The sequence below is a fragment of the Zingiber officinale genome, chromosome 8A (genome assembly GCF_018446385.1).
Source record: "Zingiber officinale cultivar Zhangliang chromosome 8A, Zo_v1.1, whole genome shotgun sequence".
Taxonomy (NCBI): Eukaryota; Viridiplantae; Streptophyta; class Magnoliopsida; order Zingiberales; family Zingiberaceae; genus Zingiber; species Zingiber officinale.
The window spans coordinates 20,466,445-20,490,230 of NC_056000.1; the positions used below are offsets into that span (position 1 = coordinate 20,466,445).

General features: G+C 36.0%; 1 protein-coding gene across 1 annotated transcript; it reads left to right on the top strand.

Annotated features, from left to right (window-relative positions):
• The first annotated feature begins 331 nt into the window (after positions 1–331).
• Positions 332–8,308, top strand: LOC122007864 (syntaxin-22-like). The gene is made up of 7 exons (XM_042563394.1): positions 332–706; positions 1,699–1,792; positions 5,265–5,404; positions 6,197–6,271; positions 7,605–7,762; positions 7,834–7,934; positions 8,006–8,308. Exons 1-7 carry the CDS (start codon positions 537–539, stop codon positions 8,069–8,071), a joined length of 804 nt encoding a protein of 267 aa, XP_042419328.1. The 5' UTR covers positions 332–536; the 3' UTR covers positions 8,072–8,308.
• Positions 8,309–23,786: the final 15,478 nt, after the last annotated feature.

Below are 23,786 nucleotides of genomic sequence, written 5' to 3' on the forward strand. Positions count from 1 at the left end.
CAATTCTGAAATCATGCGCCCCAATTGTACTTACGCCTTTAGGAACTAGTAAAAAAAAAAGATTTTAAGATCGAGAGGGGTGTGGTAAAGGGTTGGGTAAAAAATTTACGTGACATAGGCCACAGGGTGAGAGCCACGTGTCCCGCCTCGGCGCGCGGGGCTCGAGGAGAGCAGCCCACGTGACGTGCCGGGACTCTGATTGGGCCTTGGTCAGTACATGGCCCACGTGGACCGTTCCGGTCACCATAATCAACGTCGATTAGGGAAGGTGTAATCGGTTTAATCAAACATTAAACGGTTCGGTCTCAGTTCTGTTCCCAACAGAAGGCATTGCTTTTTCAACTTGGTTGATTGATTCCAAATTTGGCTTTCTTCTCGCGAGCCGCAACCCTCGCCCCTTCCCCATCTCCTCCCCCACCCCGCTGATTGTCGTTGTTGCGGATTCTTTTCTTGCGTACGCGAATTCCCTGCCGGCTGCCGTTTCGGCGATTCTCCTCGCATCCGCTTTCTCTGCGGTTGGCGCCGAGGGAGAGAGGATGAGCTTCCAGGATCTGGAAGTGGGGCGGGGTCTTACCAGCGGGCGGCAGGATCAGACGCAAGCAGTCGCTGCGGGGCTGTTCCAGATTACCACGACCGTTCGCAACTTCGAGCGCCTGGTCAACACGATCGGCACAGCCAAGGATACCCTCGAGCTCCGAAACAAGCTGTGAGGGGCACGACCCTATGTGATTTTTTTTTTTCTTTCTAATTTGGTGTTATATTATTTATGCCACCGTCTCAATGCAATACTGCTCGTTGGTATCGGTTGGTTTAATTTGAATTTGCCGCTGGCTTCTAGGTTCATTTGAATGTTGTTGTGTGTGAGAAATCTAAAACAGGTAAATTGGTATAATTTGGTTTCTTTATCTTTTTCATGTTAATCTACATGTACAAGTGTTTCTCTTTCTTAATCTCTCCTTGATACCAGCAATACATGGATTGATTCAGTTTTAAAATCATGTCGATTTTCTCATAAATGCCTCAAGAATTATGATTTGTTTTCGCTCATTCCAACTCAAGTGGACAGCTTTTGCTCTGCAAAAATGTTCTTTTTGATGGCATTGTCCGATAGCAAGGTGTTGGAGGTCCTAGAATTCAATAAATTTTTTTGCTTGAGTTTACAGTGAATTTTGATGCATGAAAAATTTTTTTACCAGAATAGTTGGTAGATCCTACATGCTTTCTATTTGGATATGCTCGTTATGTAGTTATTACTTGTTGCTATTAGTACCCTGTGTGCTTATTGAAGTTGTATGATAAAATTAGGTCCCTGTGATGCCCCTGCAAGATTTTCAAGCCATATCTTAAAAGAACTAAATAAGTTTTCCTTCACACCTTAAGTTCTCTAATTAAGAAAGTTCTGTAATTAAGAAAGAACCTACTGGCACCTTTTGCTATTGTCGCTACAAAGTAAAACATGAAGAACAAACAAACATTCTATCTTTTCTATTTTTGATGTCAGGAGTAGTATAAGCTGGAAAAAGATGTGGTAGCTTACTATTTAATCAGTTATACTTATAGGAGTAGCTAATATTATTCTTCTACATACCTTTACACCTTAGTTTGAGTTTTCGGATTCTGTGTTTACCCAGTAAAACTTGTTCTCTTATTGAACCTATTTTGTGCCTCATTGTTTAACTTTATTTACTTTGCTGACAGGCACAATACTAGGCTACAAATTGGGCAGTTAGTTAAAGATACTTCTGTCAAACTTAAACAAGCTAGTGAAACAGATCACCATGTTGAAGTCAGTGTAAGGCTCAATTCTTTCCTTCTTTTGAGCTTATTTGTTCTCCTTGCATCAGTATTGCACTAATCTGCTAAGATTGTAAATATGCTGATTTGAAGCTTACTTATAAGTTCCACTTGATTTCTAGGAAGAAACCTTTTCCAATCTATATTTCATATGTTTTCTTTATCATAGAAAGTATCATTGTTTCATTCAAATAGTAGGCAGAATGGTATATTGGAATCGGCTACTGTAAAAGGAGAAAAGGATATAATTATTTTGTATGTAGTTACTATTATATAATAATATGAACTATGATTCTATCAAAATTCATTATTAACATCATATCATTTTTTAAAAATCAACATTACTTTTTTATTGTTATATTATAGTGTATTAAAGTATGATAGCATCATTATCTTTATCTTCAAATATATAAAATGCAAATTTATGATAGAATAATATATAATTTAATCACCATACAATAATACCTATTTGTAATTAATAGATAACTTCAAAATAATATAGATATCAATTATTTTTAAAATTCATGTTCATTGTTCATGCATTATGTGTTGAATATTAAATATAAAATAAAATATACGTTCTAAAAGTTCTTTTTAATTTTTGGAATTACTTTAAGTTTTAAATTTAAAGAAGGCAAAATTTAATATGGATTTAGACATGAATAATTGAACCTCTAGAAAAATATTATATTTAGGTGGGTCTCAGTTTTATAATTGAACATAGGTTGCCTTTTTTTATTGAGTTTCTCAATTTTGTCCTTCTTATTGGGCCTAAACAGAGGCTTTTAGGTGTAGATATATTGATTGAAAATATCAATTATTAATAATATGGATAGTTACTGCATTTGTTCCTTGATAGCTTTCATTAGCATATACTTGTTCCTTGACCAATTACTTAATAGTTTACCCCAAATTATTGAACTAAATATTTTTTAATAGTTAAATACGTAAGCATACTTAAATCCTAATTTACCCACCTTGTTCCTCACACGTGCAAGCATGCTATTTGCTAATACCTCTCGCTCCCAACCTCATCCACTTCTTTTAAGCTTGCCTTTTTCCAGAGCTACACTATATACCCAGAGGAGTGGATTACTCTTCCTTTTTCTATGGATTGATCCATTCCTCCTGGATGTGCAAACTAACACTGGAGTTTTTTGTTCTCCAACTGTGAGTCATATAGCTACTTCTAGGGGATCCATTACTTTGTTGCTCTAGGATCCACTTTGGGTAGGCCAAACTGGATCAGAATCAGCTGATTTTTCAAACCTTTGCTTCAATCCACTGTCTTCTTTCCCTCCTTTTAGAATATATCTCCAAATTTCTTTTCAGATTATATTTTTATTTGCATAATCTATTGTGTATTTGATCTTGTTCTCCTTCTGCAGAGCAATGAATGCTACCCTATGTGGGATTTAAAAAGCTGAAAATACAGAATTTTTTAGAATCATTGAAATTAGTTGCTTGGGGCTTACTCTTCACATAACTTTGTTGTGATCTTTCTTGTGTTTCTCTGCCTTTCAGATCTTTCTGGAATCCTTTCTTGTTCCTTAATTCCCATACATGATATATGTTGATAGTATGAAAAAGCTTCCAAATTTTTCCTTCAAGATTGCAGTATATCCATTCTAACTAGATTCCTGGAGGTTATATGATGGGAGAAATCACGTGCCTTTACAGCATCATTCCATAACCCCCTTGTGTAATCACAATTAAGGAATATATGATCACCTGATTGAACATGGGAGTCACAATGTTAACAACAATAACAAGCCACACTATAACAACAACAACAACCAAATCTTTTCCCACTAGGTGGGGTCGACTGTATAAATCCTTTTACGCCATTGAGCTCTATCTCCTATTATATCATCATCTATATTTAAACAAATTTTATCTTGTTTTATTGTTGCTAACCAAGACTTTTTTGGTCTTTCTCTTTCTCGTTTGATATGCATGTTTATCATAGTTTCACATAGCCTAACTGGAGCATTTATTGGTCGTCTAAGTACATGTCCGTACCATCTTAAACATGTCTCTCGGAGTTTGCCCTCAATAGATGCAACTCCGACTTTCTCTCTAATACTCTCATTCCTTATTTTGTCAATCTTCGTGTGTCCACACATCCACCTTAACATCCTCATCTCTGCAACTCTCATCTTATGCTCATGTGCTCGAGTCATAGCCCAACATTCAGCTCCATATAACATAGCAGGTCTAACAGCGGTTTTATAGAACTTACCTTTAAGTTTAAGAGGTACTTTACGGTCACATAAAACACCTGACGCTCCCCTCCATTTCACCCATCCTGCTTGTATTCTATGTAAGACGTCTCTCTCAATCCCTCCATCATTTTGTAAAAATGATCCTAAATATTTAAATCTCTCGGTTCCGGACAACTCGTCTTCTCCTATCTTAACAATTGTTTCATTACTTCTAATATTGCTAAACTTAAATTTCATATATTCTGTCTTTAATCTACTAAGTTTAAAACCTTTCTCCTCTAGTGTTTCCCTCCAAGATTCTAGCTTAGCATTTACTCCTTCACGTGTCTTATCTACCAAAATAATATCATCTGCAAATAATATGCACCACGGTACTGTGTCTTGAATGTGCGTAGTGAGTTCGTCCATAATTAGTGTAAAAAGATAGGGACTTATGGCTGATCCTTGATGTAACCCTATCTTTATTGGAAATGCTTCAGTTATTCCGCCTAAAGTCTTTACTCTGGTCGTTACATCCTCATACATATCCTTAATTAGTTCAATATATGTTACGCTCACCTCTCTTTTCTAAAATTCTCCATATAATTTCTCTTGGGACTCCATCATAAGCTTTTTCTAAGTCAATAAATACTATGTGTAGATCTTGTTTTTGCTTCCGATATTTTTCCATTAATTGTCTAAGGAGATGTATAGTTTCTATTGTCGACCTACCCAAATTGATTTTCTGTCACTGTGGTCTCCTTTCTTAATCTTTTTTCTATTATTTTTTCCCAAAGTTTCATAGTATGACTCATTAGTTTAATACCCCTATAGTTTGCACAATTTTATATGTCTCCCTTGTTCTTATATAAGGGAACTAGAGTACTTATCCTCCATTGATCATGCATTCTTTTCGTTTTCAATATCATGTTAAATAATTTTGTAAGTCATTCAATACCTTGTTTCCCTAAGCACTTCTATTGAGAGATTATTCATAGTTGACATTTACCATTTGATAGTATCCATTCTATCATGAATATCTGGCTGTGATGCCTTTAAACATAAGAGAAAATCCCATTAAACTTTAGCTTTCCAAGTTTTCTGTCATCTACCATGAATGCAAACTTGTGATTTTATGGATTCATGCACAAGAAAACATTTGACTAATGATAATCCGCATCTCCCTTTCTTTTGTATCAGATGTGTTCTGATTCTATGGTGATCATAGGTTTTTTCATGTTCTTAAGTATTTACATGTTCTATCAGGCAAGCAAAAAAATTGCCGACGCAAAACTTGCAAAGGATTTCCAAAATATTTTGAAAGAGTTCCAGAAACTTCAGAACTTCGCAGCTGAGAGGGAAACTGCATTTGCCCCATTCGATCCACCAGCCACTGTTCCTTCAAGGTAGTTTTGATTTTGCTGTTGGCACTTCTGGTTTGAGCTGCTGTTGTTTTCTTAATGCAATGGCGTCAACAAGATATTGACATATAAATTCCATTTTGATTTTGATAGAGGTAGCTTTCTGCATTCATCATTCTTGAGATCATTATTTACACTTTTCCCCCAAATAATTAATTAATTATAAAACTCATGTTTCTTTGACATAATTGTTTTTTCCTCCAGTACCAGCTGATTTCTTCGTCTCTTTCTTTGCAGAACCTTTTTAATCCGAAAAGCACTTTAACCTAAATACTTTGCTATTGGACAAGAAGTTGGTTTTGGTAAATTATGTATAGTTAGCATTGGATGCTAGTACATGAACTAGTTAGGTTTAATCAGGAATAATAATCAAGGTTCAAGAATCATATACAGGTAGTAGTTGGTAGAACACTTTGGTTACGAAAGTGTTGTTCATCTGCAAAACAAGTATTTAAATTATAAATTAGCACTGATTACAAGTACAGGTTACCAAATATGATAGCTTAGGATCTTAAATCAATTTGGTTCAGTCTAAATAGGTTCATGGGAACCAAATAAGATGGTTTTAATGCAGCTATATATGACCAATGTAGTAATCTTCGGATTCTTCTAGGTGGCCACATATGCTGCCCGACCTCCAGGCTCTTCAAAACCATGCTAATGATCACACTTAGTAGTTAATTATAGCTTTTTACTTGTATTTATTTAGTCACTCCTGTGTCTTTTCAAGCAACTTATGTAGTTGCCTTGTATCAATGCCTGTTTACATTTGCACAGTTATGCTGCAACTGAAGCGGACTTTGGTTCCACCAAGACTTTTGATCAACGTGCTCTTCTTGCAGAGTCTAGAAGGTGAGTTTTGGCTCATGTATTTTTCTAATGTCTACATATTTCTTTGATGATTATTCACAACCACCTTATATCTTGTGGGAAAATTCAGTTGGCCACTACAAGTGCATGATGGTCGACGGACATCATTTTCTTTCATTTGGCAATTGAAGGTTATTTGGGTCCTCTTCAAAGTCTGAGTTCCACAATCTTTGACCTGCTCATTTTGTCGCAATGTAATGATGATTTCCATGGGTGAGGTGAAGGATGCACAGGGTTGGATTTTAGGTTTGAAAGATGAGATCTCAATATCCTATGTAGATGATGCGTACCAACTGCCAACTCCCATAAATTGTGAACTACAAATAACAACAATCGATGCTCTAGCTTTTGTTCATCACATCTTTCTACTCCCTAGAGTTTATTTCTACTCATGCTGTTAACAAATTAACAACAATGCTTAGATTTGCATTGTTATTGACAATTTTCCTACACTTAGTTCTACTTTCATTGTTAAAATACATAGATTGGTGAGACATCTGTTACTGACAAAGTTTAGCATTGGTAACTTTTAACACTCTTTATTCAATGTTATAACTAAATTAATGTAAAATAACTTAAAGTGTCCGGCTCAGAAGGAAAAAACCATGACATTTATGTATACTTGGTCTGGATATGAAGGTGATGAAGCATTGTATTAGCTTTGCAGAACAATGAGGATTAATATAGCTGTCTAGATGATGATATGGATATTAGAGTGGAAATATGTCTGAGGGAAAACAGTGTTAGATTGAGCTACTCAATCAAAGAGAATCCTCAGGAGAATATTGTGGTGAAGAAGATGAGGTGTGTATTGTGCTCGGATTACATAAAGAACAACTATGTCCTACTTGCTAATTGCTAATTGGTATAGCTAGTCAGCTTAGACCAACAATCAAGTTGAGACTTTCTGGTGAGGAACATAGAAATACTGAGAGTCACACAGGAATTAGAGTGGCAACAAACATGACAAGGAGAAGAGAATTAAATGAGGGGTTGGTTATTTTGCATGAACATGAGCCTATCCTGTTTCAAATTTGGGAAACTATTATTGCCCATAGGCGCTGATCATAGTCAATTTGATCATTGTGGTTAATTGTCAGGGTTAATTCAGATTGTAGCATAGCATGATCCTTAGGTGTGTGAAGATGGGGATCCTAAGAATCCAGAGGACTGTTTAATTACTTGGATCACAGCACGTAGCAGATTGTTTTTTTCTCATTTCCTGTTTCTTTGTTAGGACACTAAGTTTTTAATTATTTGACAAGATACTAATACAATATTATCCTAATATATTTTTATTTATTTATTTTAATAGGCAACAGGTACTTTTATTGGATAATGAAATTGTTTTTAATGAGGCAATCATTGAGGAAAGAGAACAGGGTATTCAAGAGATTCAGCAGCAAATTGGTCAGGTGAATGAAATCTTCAAGGACCTTGCTGTGCTGGTTAATGATCAAGGAATTGTAATTGGTAAGAAAAAGTATCTTCTGAATACTTCGCTTTTTGTTTTACTCTTTGACTAACTAATATTTTGCTCACAGATGACATCAACTCCCACATCGAGAACTCTCACTCAGCAACTTTACAAGCAAAGTCACAGCTCAAAAAGGCAGCAAAATCCCAAAAGTCAAACTCTTCCTTGGTAAGATCAACTTCTACCTTCTACTTAATCTTTTGTTGTGTATTTGTGCTAAATCGTTGGTTTGTGTTCAGATGTGCCTGCTTTTGGTGATATTTGGAATCATCCTACTTATTGTCATCATTGTCATTGCAGCGTAATGAGAGGCCGTAATGTATTTAATCTTTTTCAGTCATCCTGTTTAATGAGTAATGGCAGGTCTAAATTCATTTTACTATTAACTGTTAAGCTGCAGCGGTAGCAAGAGTTTATGGTGTTATTTGAAGTGAATACGTGGTGTTCTATCAAGTCAAAGCTGTCACTCTAATCATTCGTGTCCTCGATAAAACAATGATTTTGTTCGTTTTAACTGTTAATGAGAATCAGGTCGTTGTAAATTTTGTTTAAGCGACATGCCATTCCAGACATCACTACAATAATTACTGTATTTTGAGACGAATTTTGGGACGAATTTATAAAAAAAATTCGTTGCAAAAGATTTGGGGACGAAATTTGGGACGAAAATATTTTCGTCCAAAAAAGGTTGATGCTAACTTTTGGAACAAATTTATGTTTGTTGCAAAATTGGCAACGAAATTGGAGACGAAAATAGGGACGAAAATAATTTTCATCCCCAAATTCGTCACAAAATTAGTATCTTTCATTGCAGAAGTTTATAGAATTTTGCAACGAATATTTTTTTGTTGCAAACTTAGCAACGAATTTGGGGTCAACAAATTTTGTCGAATTTTTTTTTGTTGCTAATTTTGTCCCAAATTTTGCGTATGATTTTCCAACGAATAGTAATTTTGTTGCAAAATCAGCAACGAAATTGGCAACAAAATTTAGCAACGAATTTTTTTTTCGTTGCCAAAGCCGTCATCAAATTTGCAACAAAAACCCTTACTTGTTGCAATATTTTATACAATTTTGGGACGAAAAATTTTTTGTTGCAAACTTTGCAACGAATTTGGGGACAAATTCAGTGATGAATTAATTTTTGTTGCTAAGTTAGTCCCTAATTTTGCAACGAATAAGATATTTGTTTCAAATTTGACAACGATTTTGGCAACAAAATTTGGCAACGAATTAAATTTTCGTTGCCAAATCCGTTGCTTTTTATATATGGGATTCTGGGACGAATCCACAGATTCGTCCCAGAATCTGGGACGAAATTTGCAACAAAAAAATCTTTTGTTGGGAAGTGACGATAGAATGGCAACAAAAATTATTTGTTGCCAAATTCGTTCCTAATATCAAAACTACATTACAGATATAGCTGATTTCTACAATTCAATACATACATATACAACAAATTCAAATAACACATTCAACACATCCTAATTAACATTAACACATCTTAATTAATTCACATACATCTATTCATTCAAACTCAACAAGTCATACAATATCATAATTTGTTCTTTAAGCTACTCAAAAATATTTCACAAGTTCAACACTCCAACAAGTTTCCATACAAATCCATCAATCCAAGAAGTTAAACAAACTAAGATACATCAAGTTATCTTCTTATTCCACAAAAGCTTTCATCCCCATCAAGTCTTCTTTTCCTACATAAAAACAAACAAATAAACTAGATCATATGTAACCAGAAAGCTAATTAATTACTTAAAATGTAACAGTATCATAATTAGTTTGCTTGCATGGGAGTGTGACATCACAAACTTGGTTTGAGGCTTGGTGCTTGAGGATGTTATATAACTTGTATTGTTGGCATAAAACAGATCCAACCAGTAGCCCAACCAGTAGCCCTAGTATTTGAAGATGTCAAACACACATAAAAGATGCAGAGGGAGAAAGTATTAATCCGAATTATATTGAGTAGTGTAACAAAAGGGAAACAATCGATCAGAAATTCTTCTTATAAGTTGGAACCTGAATCTTACAAACCCAACCATGAGATGCTCATTTTAATGGGATGTGACAAGTAGGAACTTGTAAAGCAATGTTGTATTATGTGATGCCAATATATAAGTTCACAGTCCTGCTGTGCTTTATCGAAGAAAAAAAGTAACAAATTGAGGAAACATGAATGATATGAGTTTGGTATTAATTGTTATACAGTAGAGTTAACACACTGTTACTGAGACTACCATAGATTCCCTAGGTAAAAGATCAATTGTATGCAGAATAAGTGAAGCCCGACAGAATGTACAGAAATGAATCAGAGATCTTGTAGCTACAAATTGATAGAGAGGAGTAAAGCTTGGTTTGATATTTCAAACTAATAAGAAGACAAGTCAAAATTAAGACAGGTCAAAAACTTTTAATTGCCCATGGACTGAAGTCAGCAAACTCAAGACAATTACTCTGAAACACCTTTATACAAGCAATCAGAAATTCCTTGAACATTCAAAAAAAGACCCTATTTATCAACGGTATCAACTATCCATTTCATAGCAACGGTAAATTAAAATATAAGAAGTATCTTCAAGCTAGCTAATAGTTTCTTAAATATAATACATCCTATTTCACCATAGCAAATAAAAGCTACAAATATCCTATTTCCATTTGGCATGAATAGCATGAGATGTATTCTTAAAAATCCTAACATATGAAAATATCTCAAATGAATAAAACATAAACTAGTTAATATCAAATTGGTTCCAAACACCTTCCTCATTGATTAAAGACATCACTGAATTAGTTTGTTTCAAATATAATCAATCAAATGACCTCCAGAAGATATGGTTGACAAACCCGTCAATATATAATGCAGTAGTAGCAAATCCGTCTATATCAATCTAATTTGATAAAATTTTAAATGATTTCATTCTTTCTTCGTGCTGACCTAATTTTAATTGATTCCCTCCTATGTGAACTAATAATGCAGTAGTAGCAAATTTTAATAAATTTTTAAAAAGAATGATACCCTTATTTAACTTTTCAAATGCGAACTGAAAAATATAAATAAATCAATAAAATTATATTACATAATACTTACTTTTTTCTCCAGCATACATTTCGTCTCACCAGCCCGGTTAAAAACAAATCAATCATATTAATTAAAATAAAAATTAGAGAAGTTAAGAAGCCATTAATTAATGTTGAAAACACTAATTAGGAGACATTTAATCAGCGTACATAATTAAAATCAGGAACAACCATCACCACCATCATCGTTATCATCATAGCCATCATCATCGTCGTCATTGGAAGGAACCTGACTTTGAGCGGAGGTCAACTGAAGGTGTCGCATGATAAATTCTTGCTGTCGGCGCAATGCTCTCATATCTTGCTCCATTTTTGCCCTTTCTAGGTCTCTTTGCACCCTTTCTTGGTCTCTTTGCGATATTATTTCCTTCAGATTGCTAACCTCATCAGTCAAGGTATTTACTTGGGTCCTAAGTGTTGTTGAGGAGGAAGATGATCCAACTATTCTTTGGGTTCTGCTCAAGGAACTCATTCCCAAAATCCTTCCCCCTTTTGGTCCTCCACTAGCCTCCAACCATAAACTCAAATTATTGTCAACAGACTCCTCAGACCCATGACTATCGACACCAGCTTGTGAGCATGATTGGGCTAGCTCGAGTTCATCATATTTGTCCTATTTTTTAAAACACATAAAGATATTGATTAGATATAATAGAAACACATATAATATTAAGACATCTACCTAGAGTACAATTAAGTAAATAAATATTTATTCAAACCTTGACTGCTTTTGCTCTCGCCCCACTCCAAGTGTTATTTTTTTTAAAAAAAAAGTGCGGGTGAAAGTATCAATGAAAGAGGGCTCCTTCCCTAGCTCCTTGGTCTAAAAAAACATAATTACAAATAATGAAATAATTTGATATAAATAATTAATTTGTGGAAGAGTTAAAAAATTACCAATCTCCGTCTATGCTCATCTATGTTAATGGAGCCTCCCGCATATATAGCAGATGAGTCACCAGAATTGTGAGATTGATTCATTCTATTCAGGTCACTCCTTTGCTTACTCTCCTCTGTTGCCCAAAACTGGGTGATCCTCTTCCAATTTTCTTCGGTGATGAAGTTTGATTTTTTTTCCCCCGATGCTTGGCGTGATTTAATACATGTCTGATGTAATCGCCACATTTTTTTTTAAAATATTCTACGGATCTCCATTTCATCATTAGGGTCCCAATTATTTAGTCGCTGAAATGGAAATTTTTTAATTATATATTAATTTTAAATTTGAATTAAATTCAAGAAAATATACCTTGAACTCGCTCCACCATAGTTGTTTTGTGGCTGGTGGGGTGCTTGAATATGTCATCGACTCTCCTCCCCAATGGTTATTCACAATTCTATTAATCTCGCGAACAACTTGTACAGGATTTTCAAATCTGCATTAAATTACAAACAAATTATGTTAAATAATTAAGATAAATAAATAAAATAAAATATTTTATAGTACTTACGAATCTCCGATGGGGACTAAAAATTCTCTATCATTTCTAAACTCAGCAAATGAGCTTCTTGCAGAGTCAGGAAGATTTATGGGGGCTGGTAAATGCGCTGGGGATGGTAATGGCGGCGGCGAATTTGAAGCCGGTGGAGATGGTACTGTTGGTTGCTACTCGGAAAGCCTATAGGTTCCACTGTACAAAAATTTTGTACAAAGGTCTGAACCTTTTCCTAGCTACCATGTGTTCTTTTAAATTAAATTTTGGATCTCCTGCGGAACTTAACACGTTTGATCCAAAACTTAATCTATTTGTTCTTTTAGGTTTTGACTTGGATCTCCTGCGGAACTTAACACGTTCGACCCAAGTCTCCTTAAGTTATTAATTCCATTAAATATTAATTTCCATAAAAGGTTCCCAGTACTAACGTGGCAAGGCACATGGCCTTCTTGGATATGGGAGCAACCACCACCGACTAGACAAAACCTTTAATAGAAAGCTAATATTTAATTTCCTAAAATAACTTTAGGTTAACCAAAGAGAACAATCAAATCACAAGGAAAAGAAAGAAACAAAAGAACACAACTTCGAAAAAACATATTCGAAATACTAGAACGTAAGCCTCTTGTATTTGGTATTATTTCCATAAATAACTAGCATGATGCGGAAATAGAAATTACTAGTTATACCTTGTAGAAAAACCTCTTGATCTTCTACCGTATTCCTCTTCTAACCTCGGACGTTGTGTGGGCAACGATCTTCCAAGATGAGAAACCACCAACCACCTTCTTCTCCTCCAAGCAAGGTTCGGCCACAAAAGAAAAGCTTCACCAAGGAGAAAAACCAAAATACTAACCAAGCTCCAAGAGATGCTAGCTTTCTCTCCTTCTTCTTCTTCTTCTCCGAGTAGTATCCGGCCACCACAAGAGCTCCAATAGAAGGGTAGGGTTCGGCCACCACAAGAGGAAGAGATGGAGAGGTTGGCCGGCCACACCAAGGAACAAAAGAGGGAGAGGAATAATAGATGTTGTGTCTTGTGAAGGCACCCTCACCCCTTCTTTTATATTCCTTGGCCTAGGTAAATTAGGAAATTTAATTACAATAAATTTTCCTTAATTTCCTTGACATGATTTAATTGAGAGAAATAAAATAAAATTTCCCCAATTAATTTGTGATGGCCGGCCACATCATTGGAATACAAAAGAGGACAAGTTTTAATCAACAATTAAAACTTCCTAATTTGTTTCCGGAAATTTTAAAAAATAAAATTTCTCTTTAAAATCTCTTCATGGTTAATAAAAGGAAATATCTATAATTTTAATTTTATTAACATGTGAATAATTTTAAAGATAAAATAAAACATCTCTTCCAATCTACAAATAAGGAAAGAGATCTAATCTCTTTCTTTAATCTTTTGTAGATCTTTTACAAGAGATATATTTTAATTTTAATTCTCTTTAAAATATATCTTCCACATAATAATAAAAATTAAAATTAAATTTCTTTTTAATTTTATTTGGGTTCTAGCTTGGGTCGGCCACCCATAAACCAAGTTGGCCGCCCTAGCTTGATTCCCAAGCTAGCTTGGCCGGCCCCTTTCTCGTGGGTATGAAGGTGGGTATAGGTGGGTATAGTACTCTATAAATAAGAGGCTACGATAGGGACCGAGAGTAGGAATTGGTTTTGGTCTCCCAAGAAAAGTAAGCATCCCGTGTTCGCCCCGAACACACAACTTAATTTTATCAACGATAATTCATTCCACTAGAGAACTATCATTGAACTACCGCACCAATCCCAAATTACATTTTTGGGCTCCTTCTTATTATGAGTGTGTTAGTCTCCCTGTGTTTAAGATATCGAATGTCCACTAATTAAGTGAGTTACTGACAACTCATTTAATTAATGTCTAAGTCCAAGAGTAGTACCACTCAACTTTATCGTCATGTCGGACTAAGTCCACCTGCAGGGTTTAACATGACAATCCTTATGAGCTCCTCTTGGGGACATTATCAACCTAGTATCTCTAGGACACAGTTTCCTTCTATAATCAACAACACACACTATAAGTGATAGCATTTCCCAACTTATCGGGTTTATTGATTCATCGAACTAAATCTCACCCATTGATAAATTAAAGAAATAAATATCAAATATATGTGCTTGTTATTATATTAGGATTAAGAGCACACACTTCCATAATAACTGAGGTCTTTGTTCCTTTATAAAGTCAGTATAAAAGGAACGACCTCGAATGGTCCTACTCAATACACACTGAGTGTACTAGTGTAATTATATAGTCAAGATAAACTAATACCTAAGTACACTACGACCTTCTAATGGTTTGTTCCTTTCCATTCGGTCGTGAGCTACTGCTTATAATTTATAAGGTACCGATAACATCATCTTCCGTATGTGACACCACATACTATGTTATCTACAATATAAATTAAATGAACAACTACAAACAAATGTAGATAATTAGACCAAATGTGATTCTTTATTCATAATGAATGTTTACAAAGCTTAGGCTTTCAGATACACTCAACAATCTCCCACTTATACTAATGACTAAGCGCCATATCTTCTACCATACATCCGATTCCCATTCCTCCACATGCCGATCGAAAGCTCACGGAAGGGCCTTAGTGAAAGGATCCGCCAGTTATCCGATGATGCAATCTTGGCGATGACAACTTCTCCTCGCTTCACAATATCTCGTATCGTGGTACTTGCGCTCTATATGTTTACTCGCCTTATGAGCTCGTGGTTCCTTTGAGTTTGCAATTATGCACCGCTATTATCACAATAAATTGTGATGATCTTGGGCAAACCAGAATCACATCTAAGTCCATTAGAAAGTTCTGAGCCATACGCTTCTATGGCGCCTCGAGGCTGCTACATACTCACTTCCATGGTTGAGTCCGATACGCATTCGCTTAACACTCCTCCATGAAATGGCTCCACCTCCTAAAGTAAACACATAGCCGATGTAGACTTCTTGTTATCCCTATCTCGATTGGAAATCGAATCCGTAACCCATGTGGAGCAAATCATCGCTTGGTATACTAGCATATAATCCCTAGTCCTTCTCGTGTACTTTAATATATGCTTTACCGCAATGTCCTTGTCGAGGTTACTCCGACATTCTTGACCATGCCTACGAAAACAAATATCGTGTCTCGTATATAGCTTTGCATACATTAGGCTTCCTACAGCCAAGCATAAGGAACTGCCTTCATGTCCTCTATCTCCTTTGATGTCTTTGGAGACATCTCTTTAGATAGAGCTACTCCATGTCTAAAAGGTAAGAAACCTTTCTTGGAATCCTGCATGCTAAAACGAGCAAGGATTGTATCTATATATAAAGCTTGGGATAGACACAACATTATTTTCTTACGATCCCTTATAACTTTGATCCCAAGAATGTGTGCACATTCTCCTAAGTCCTTCATATCAAATTTTTTGGACAACCATACCCTTACGCCTGACTTTGACATTGTTGCCAATTAACAAAATATCATCTACGTATAGTACAAGAAATACCACCACGTTTCCGTTACACTTCTTATATACACAAGACTCATCCGGACTTTGAATAAATCCATATGACTGGATTACTTCATTAAACCGGATGTTCCAAGACCTTGAAGCTTGCTTCAGTCCATAAATGGACCGATTGAGCTTGCACACTAGATGCTCTTTGCCTTTTTCAATGAACCCTTCTGGTTGCTTCATATGGATGTTCTCTTCAAGACTTCCATTAAGGAAAGTTGTCTTGACATCCATTTGTCAAATCTCATAATCCATATGAGCAGCAATAGATAAGAGTATCCGGATAGACTTAAGCATGGCTACCGGTGAAAAGGTCTCCTCATAATCGATTCCCTCTTTCTGAGTGTACCCTTTCGCAACAAGCCTAGCTTTGAAGGTTTCTACCTTCCCGTCTGTCCCTCTTTTCCTTTTGTAGATCCACTTGCATCCAACGGCTTTTACACCATCAGGTGGTTCTACAAGCTCCCAGACTTTATTAGAGTACATAGACTCTATTTCAGAATTCATTGCCTTTTGCCAAGATGCTGCATCTATATCTTGGAGTGCTTCGTCGTATGTTCGTGGATCAGGTTCATGTTTACCCGGGACCAAGTCTGAAGACTCTCCCAAAAACATGAATCTTTCAGGCTGCCTTACAACCCTCCCACTACGACGAGGCACTATCTGTGGTTGTGTATCATGTGTGACACGTGTTGCAGTCTCTTGTGGTACTTCATCTTGTACTGTTGGTACTGAAGTAGACATGTCCTCTCTAAGTTCTTCTAAAACAACTTTACTACTGGGCTTGTGATCCATTATATAGTCTTCTTCTAAAAACTGGGCATTGGTGCTAACAATGACCTTCTGGTCTTTAGGACTATAAAATAAACCACCTTTCGTTCCTTTGGGATATCCTACAAACACGCGAACTTCTGTACGAGATTCTAACTTATCAGCATCTGGTTTCAGCACATGTGTTGGACTACCCCATATCCGAATATGTCTTAGACTGGGTTTTCGCCCATTCCACAATTCTATGGGAGTAGAAGAAACTGATTTAGAAGGTACTAAGTTCAGAACGTATACTCCTGTTTCCAGAGCATATCCCCAAAACGAATTTGGTAATTCTGAATAACTCATCATTGATCTAACCATCTCCATAAGAGTCCTATTCCTTCGTTCTGCTACACCATTCTGTTGGGGTGTTCCAGGTGCAGACAATTGGGATTGAATCCCAGCCTCCGATAAGTAATTCCTAAACTCTCCTAAGAGGTATTCGCCACCACGATCAGATCGTAGTGTCTTGATACTTTTACCTAATCGTTTCTCCACATCAGCCTTGTATTCTTTGAACTTGTCAAAGCACTCGGACTTGCGGCGCATTAGGTAAATGTATCCGTATCTTGAATAATCGTCTATGAAAGAGACAAAATATTCAAAACCTCCTCTTGCCTGGACAGACATAGGACCACACAAATCAGAGTGAACCAACTCTAACACTTCTTTGGCTCTATACCCCTTGGCCTTGAACGGCCTCTTGGTCATTTTACCTTCTAAGCAAGATTCACAAGTTGGAAAATTTTCCAACTCTAATGAACTCAAAAGTCCATCGGCTATAAGCCTCTGAATCCTACTTAAATTAATATGACCAAGTCTTAGATGCCAAAGATATGCTTGGTTCATTTCTGAAGGTTCTTTTCTCTTATTAGAATTAGAAGATGAGTTATAAATTTCCATGTTTTGCTTTGTGGAAGAAATTGATTTAAAGTATACAAATTGCCAACTAATGCACCGTAGATAATCACTTTATTTCTTTTAATAACTACATCGTTCTTGAAAGAAATGTATATCCATATAAAAGCAGTTTTAGAACCTGAAATTAAATTCTTTCTAAAACGGGTACATAAAGACAATTTCTTAAAACCAAATTTCTATTTCTACTAAAAGACAAGTAGACGTCCCCACACAACACCGCCACCTTAGTAGCATTGCCCGTATGGACGGTAATCTCCCTTCAGATAGTCGCGGGTTTCCTGAACCCCCGCAAGGAATTGCAGACATGATCATGGCTCCACCAGCTGCTGGTAGATAACACCGCTAAACATGTTTCAACAACTAGAGCATAAGATATACCTTTGTTTTGGTTCCTACGAGGACAATCCGCCTTCCAATGTCCTACTGCTTGCAGATGAAGCATTTGCCCTTCGGCTTCTTCACTCCAGCTTTAAATCCTGTACTCTGAGATTTATTCACTTTCTTTGCTGAGACAACTTGTTTCTTCTTCTTCTTTCCTTTCGGTTTAGAAGTAGAACCATTTTCAACATAGTGAATCTGAGAATTATGACGAAATAGCCCTTCTGCTGCCTGAAGTTCTGTCAGTAGTTCCGCTAATGAATAAACCCTCTTATTCATATTATAGTTCAGGCGGAACTGCTCAATACTTCTAGGTAGCGTTTGGAGGATCATATCGATCTGGGTTTCCCCATCAATTTCTCCTCCAAGGATCCGTATCTCGTTCGGATAAGCCATCATCTTTAGGATATGATCCCTTACGGAGTACCCTCTTGCATGGTGGTCGTCATTATCTTTCTCATGGCTTCTTGCCTAGAAGCCCTATCCTGATGACCAAAGAGTTCCTTGAGATTGTTCATAATATCATAAGCTGTTGGTAAATCTTGATGTTGATGTTGCAATACATTTGACATTGAAGCCAAAATGTAACACCGCGCCATCTCATCTACTTTTACCCATTTCCTATGATATTCAATCTCCTCTTGGGTAGATTCACCAAGAGGCATATCAGGGCAAACCTCTATCAGTACATATTTATAGCTTTCAGCAGTAAGAACAATGTCCAGGTTTCTTTTCCAATCTATGTAGTTTGGTCCAGTAAGTCTATTCTCTTTAAGTATGATGGCCGTGGGTTGAAAGACATCCTAAGAATCACAAATAACTTTTGGTCAGAACTCTAAATTTAGAATAATATTGATTCCTCAAACAATACTATTTTAAATTAACCAACACCTCATAACACCGTGAATTTTGTATGCCACGTTAGTGTGGACGTATACAAATTCAACATTTGTAAAAGGAGGGTTTTAACCCATTAATTTTATTATCTTGTCAACCTAACTTTTGACAAATAAAATTAATAGTTGGTATCATTTGGTCACACATATAATAGCAGTGACTCCGTTGGGGAGGATACTATTAGATGTGTCTAAGTGTATACCATTACTTGACACTAAGTCCATTAATAAGATTATGCCCCTTCCGTTGGGGAAGATCACACGCTCTTAATTAATTTCCTATAGTCATCCAAAAATGGAAGTTTGTTCTAGTGATCCACAAACAAGCTCATCCGTTATGGAGGAAGGCACTCAGAGCCAACGCGCAAGCTTGTTTGCATCACTTACAAACCAGTAATGGAGACCATGGGATTTATTTAAAAATCCCTCTCCCACTTAGTTATTTATAAATGAGGAATTTTAACTATGTTAGCCTACTAAACTTGTAAACTAACATGCACACACAGCACAATATAAAAGCAATAAATAGAAAATTTAATTTTCAACTATTATAGCTTTTATCTCTAATTGTCCTCCGTGTGTTGTCATCCCAAGCTGCTGCCATATTTGGCCACCGCCACCGGGTCTAGCTGTCGCATCCATCTTGCTCCTAGTTCCGCTGCGCCTCTGGTCCTTAGAAGGTTCCACGCTTTGCAAGATTCGATCCGCGACATTAATAGAATTTTACATTTTTGATCCTATATTCCATAAAAGGAATGTACATGTATCTAGATCAAAAAATAAAATCCTAATAAAAACTAAATACAGCTCCTGCTGTATTTTAATACAATCATGCACACACATTAAATGCCCTTGACATGTCCAAGGGTCCAATCACACACATAATAACTAAAAGCCATAATAGTTGGATCCTGCATCCACAAAGTTAGCACATCCTACTATTATCCTGCCTAAATTATGTATGACATGTGCATAATTAAACTAAATACCAAATACACAGAGGCAAAACCCTAGCTCTGATACCAATTGTTGGTTGCTACTCGGAAAGCCTATAGGTTCCACTGTACAAAAATTTTGTACAAAGGTCTGAACCTTTTCCTAGCTACCATGTGTTCTTTTAAATTAAATTTTGGATCTCGGAACTTAACACGTTTGATCCAAAACTTAATCTATTTGTTCTTTTAGGTTTTGACTTGGATCTCCTGCGGAACTTAACACGTTCGACCTAAGTCTCCTTAGGTTATGAATTCCATTAAATATTAATTTCCATAAAGGGTTCCCACAGTATCGACGTGGCGAGGCACATGGCCTTCTTGGATATGGGAGCAACCACCACCGACTAGACAAAACCTTTAATAGAAAGCTAATATTTAATTTCCTAAAATAACTTTAGGTTAACCAAAGAGAACAATCAAATCACAAGGAAAAGAAAGAAACAAAAGAACACAACTTCGAAAAAACATATTCGAAATACTAGAACGTAAGCCTCTTGTATTTGGTATTATTTCCATAAATAACTAGCATGATGCGGAAATAGAAATTACTAGTTATACCTTGTAGAAAAACCTCTTGATCTTCTACCGTATTCCTCTTCTAACCTCGGACGTTGTGTGGGCAACGATCTTCCAAGATGAGAAACCACCAACCACCTTCTTCTCCTCCAAGCAAGGTTCGGCCACAAAAGAAAAGCTTCACCAAGGAGAAAAACCAAAATACTAACCAAGCTCCAAGAGATGCTAGCTTTCTCTCCTTCTTCTTCTTCTTCTCCGAGTAGTATCCGGCCACCACAAGAACTCCAAGGGAGAGGGAGAGGTTCGGCCACCACAAGAGGAAGAGATGGAGAGGTTGGCCGGCCACACCAAGGAACAAAAGAGGGAGAGGAATAATAGATGTTGTGTCTTGTGAAGGCACCCTCACCCCTTCTTTTATATTCCTTGGCCTAGGTAAATTAGGAAATTTAATTACAATAAATTTTCCTTAATTTCCTTGACATGATTTAATTGAGAGAAATAAAATAAAATTTCCCCAATTAATTTGTGATGGCCGGCCACATCATTGGAATACAAAAGAGGACAAGTTTTAATCAACAATTAAAACTTCCTAATTTGTTTCCGGAAATTTTAAAAAATAAAATTTCTCTTTAAAATCTCTTCATGGTTAATAAAAGGAAATATCTATAATTTTAATTTTATTAACATGTGAATAATTTTAAAGATAAAATAAAACATCTCTTCCAATCTACAAATAAGGAAAGAGATCTAATCTCTTTCTTTAATCTTTTGTAGATCTTTTACAAGAGATATATTTTAATTTTAATTCTCTTTAAAATATATCTTCCACATAATAATAAAAATTAAAATTAAATTTCTTTTTTAATTTTATTTGGCCGGCCCTACTAGCTTGGGTTCAAGCTAGGGCCGGCCACCCCAAAATATACCTAGGCCGGCCCTAGCTTGATTCCCAAGCTAGCTTGGCCGGCCCCCTTTGGGTGGGTATAGAAGGTGAGTATAGGTGGGTATAGTACTCTATAAATAAGAGGCTACGATAGGGACCGAGAGGAGGAATTGGTTTTGGTCTCCCGATAAAATTAAGCATCCCGTGTTCGCCCCGAACACACAACTTAATTTTATCAACGATAATTCATTCCACTAGAGAACTATCATTGAACTACCGCACCAATCCCAAATTACATTTTTGGGCTCCTTCTTATTATGAGTGTGTTAGTCTCCCTGTGTTTAAGATATCGAATGTCCACTAATTAAGTGAGTTACTGACAACTCATTTAATTAATGTCTAAGTCCAAGAGTAGTACCACTCAACTTTATCGTCATGTCGGACTAAGTCCACCTGCAGGATTTAACATGACAATCCTTATGAGCTCCTCTTGGGGACATTATCAACCTAGTATCTCTAGGACACAGTTTCCTTCTATAATCAACAACACACACTATAAGTGATAGCATTTCCCAACTTATCGGGTTTATTGATTCATCGAACTAAATCTCACCCATTGATAAATTAAAGAAATAAATATCAAATATATGTGCTTGTTATTATATTAGGATTAAGAGCACACACTTCCATAATAACTGAGGTCTTTGTTCCTTTATAAAGTCAGTATAAAAGGAACGACCTCGAATGGTCCTACTCAATACACTCTGAGTGTACTAGTGTAATTATATAGTCAAGATAAACTAATACCTAATTACACTACGACCTTCTAATGGTTTGTTCCTTTCCATTCTGGTCGTGAGCTACTGTTTATAATTTATAAGGTACTGATAACATCATCTTCTGTATGTGACACCACATACTATGTTATCTACAATATAAATTAAATGAACAACTACAAACAAATGTAGATAATTAGACCAAATGTGATTCTTTATTCATAATGAATGTTTACAAAGCTTAGGCTTTCAGTATACACTCCAACAGGTACATGTGATGGTCCTGCCTGATCAGGGGGTGGCATAGGTACACTGGCAGGTGATGAATTTGTTTGGTCCTGTGAGTTCCGTCTACGCCCACCACGTCGAAATATATGCTGAAAATTCCAACAATATAGGATAAAGTAAATTATAGATATGATACATAAAAAAAGGACATTTAAAAACCTTACCATTTTTACGTAAAGCTTATATAATAAGGAGGAAAAAATATGAGATAGTCACCTCTAATGACCTATAGGAACAAATACAATGTATTAACAAATAAAATAAATAAAATTATAAATGAGGCACTATAAAAAAAATATGGTAAATTTCCTTAAATAATCTAACAAAACTTACCCATCATCAAAAATCAAAGTCATCATTATCGTTATCATCATCCTCCCCCTCCTCCTCCTCCTCCTCCTCCTCCTCCGACTCCTCTTCCTCTTCCTCCTCCTCCTCCTCCTCCTCATCATCATCAACATCATCAATTTCACTTCTATCCACGTTTATCACTACACCGCTGGGATCTCGTAAAGTTGGAATAATAAATTCCTCAGTCTGAAAGGTGTTTGCAACTTCCTCTTGTTGATATGCAATGTTTTCCCAACGTGCCTCAATTTTTTTTTGTGCTTTGGTTTTACAAACAGCCCACCAATCAATCTTATCACGTTTTAAACTCGAGTATGCAGAATAAAATACTTGGATTGCTTGTTGTGTCAATACAAATGGTTTATATCTCTTATAAAATCTCTTATGATTTATTTCAACCAAATTATAATGTGGATGCACCTTCATCCCTCTAACAGGGTCAAACCAGCGACACATAAATAATATAACTTGCATTTGTGGCCCTGGGTATTCTACTTCTATAATTTCATCCAACAAATCATAAAAATCATTGCTTGGACCTCCTTCATTAGATGACGATACACACACCCCACTATTCATGGTATTCTTTCCCATTCCATATTCTTGAGTATGAAAATTATATCCATTTATGAAATATGCTGGTCAAGTGCGTACGAATGATTTTGGACCCCATGACAGATGGATTAGCCATTCTTGCTCAAGGTGAGCTTGATTACCTTGAACCTAAGGTCAAAACACCAATTGTTAAACATATGCATATGATTGAACCAAATAGATATTATTTACTTACATATGATTTGAACCATGCAGCAAATTCTTCTTCGCAAAATCTATCGAACTCTTGTGGCGACAATTCAGAATATAAGTTTTGAAATATCCTACTTAAAAAAAACATATTGTTACACAACCAATTTACGGCATAAAAAGAATTAAAATATAAATATATACTTACTCGTAATACGACGATACTTCTGGACAATTTAGTAAAATATAGGTTTGGGCTGCCTGCCATTCTTTACCAGTTAAATATCTTTGTTTACATGGTCCACTTGGTCGACCAAGGTAGTTAAAGATTGAAAATGAGTTGACATTTGGATCAATAAGACCCTCATCATTTCT

What these genes read in the sequence shown, in the direction of transcription:
- LOC122007864 (XM_042563394.1), top strand. Translation starts at nt 537, where the DNA reads ATGAGCTTCCAGGATCTGGAAGTGGGGCGGGGTCTTACCAGCGGGCGG. An exon ending in CTTCTTGCAGAGTCTAGAAG is followed by an intron (nt 6,272 to 7,604) that starts GTGAGTTTTGGC and finishes TTATTTTAATAG; the next exon opens with GCAACAGGTACTTTTATTGG. An exon ending in AAAAGTCAAACTCTTCCTTG is followed by an intron (nt 7,935 to 8,005) that starts GTAAGATCAACT and finishes GTTTGTGTTCAG; the next exon opens with ATGTGCCTGCTTTTGGTGAT.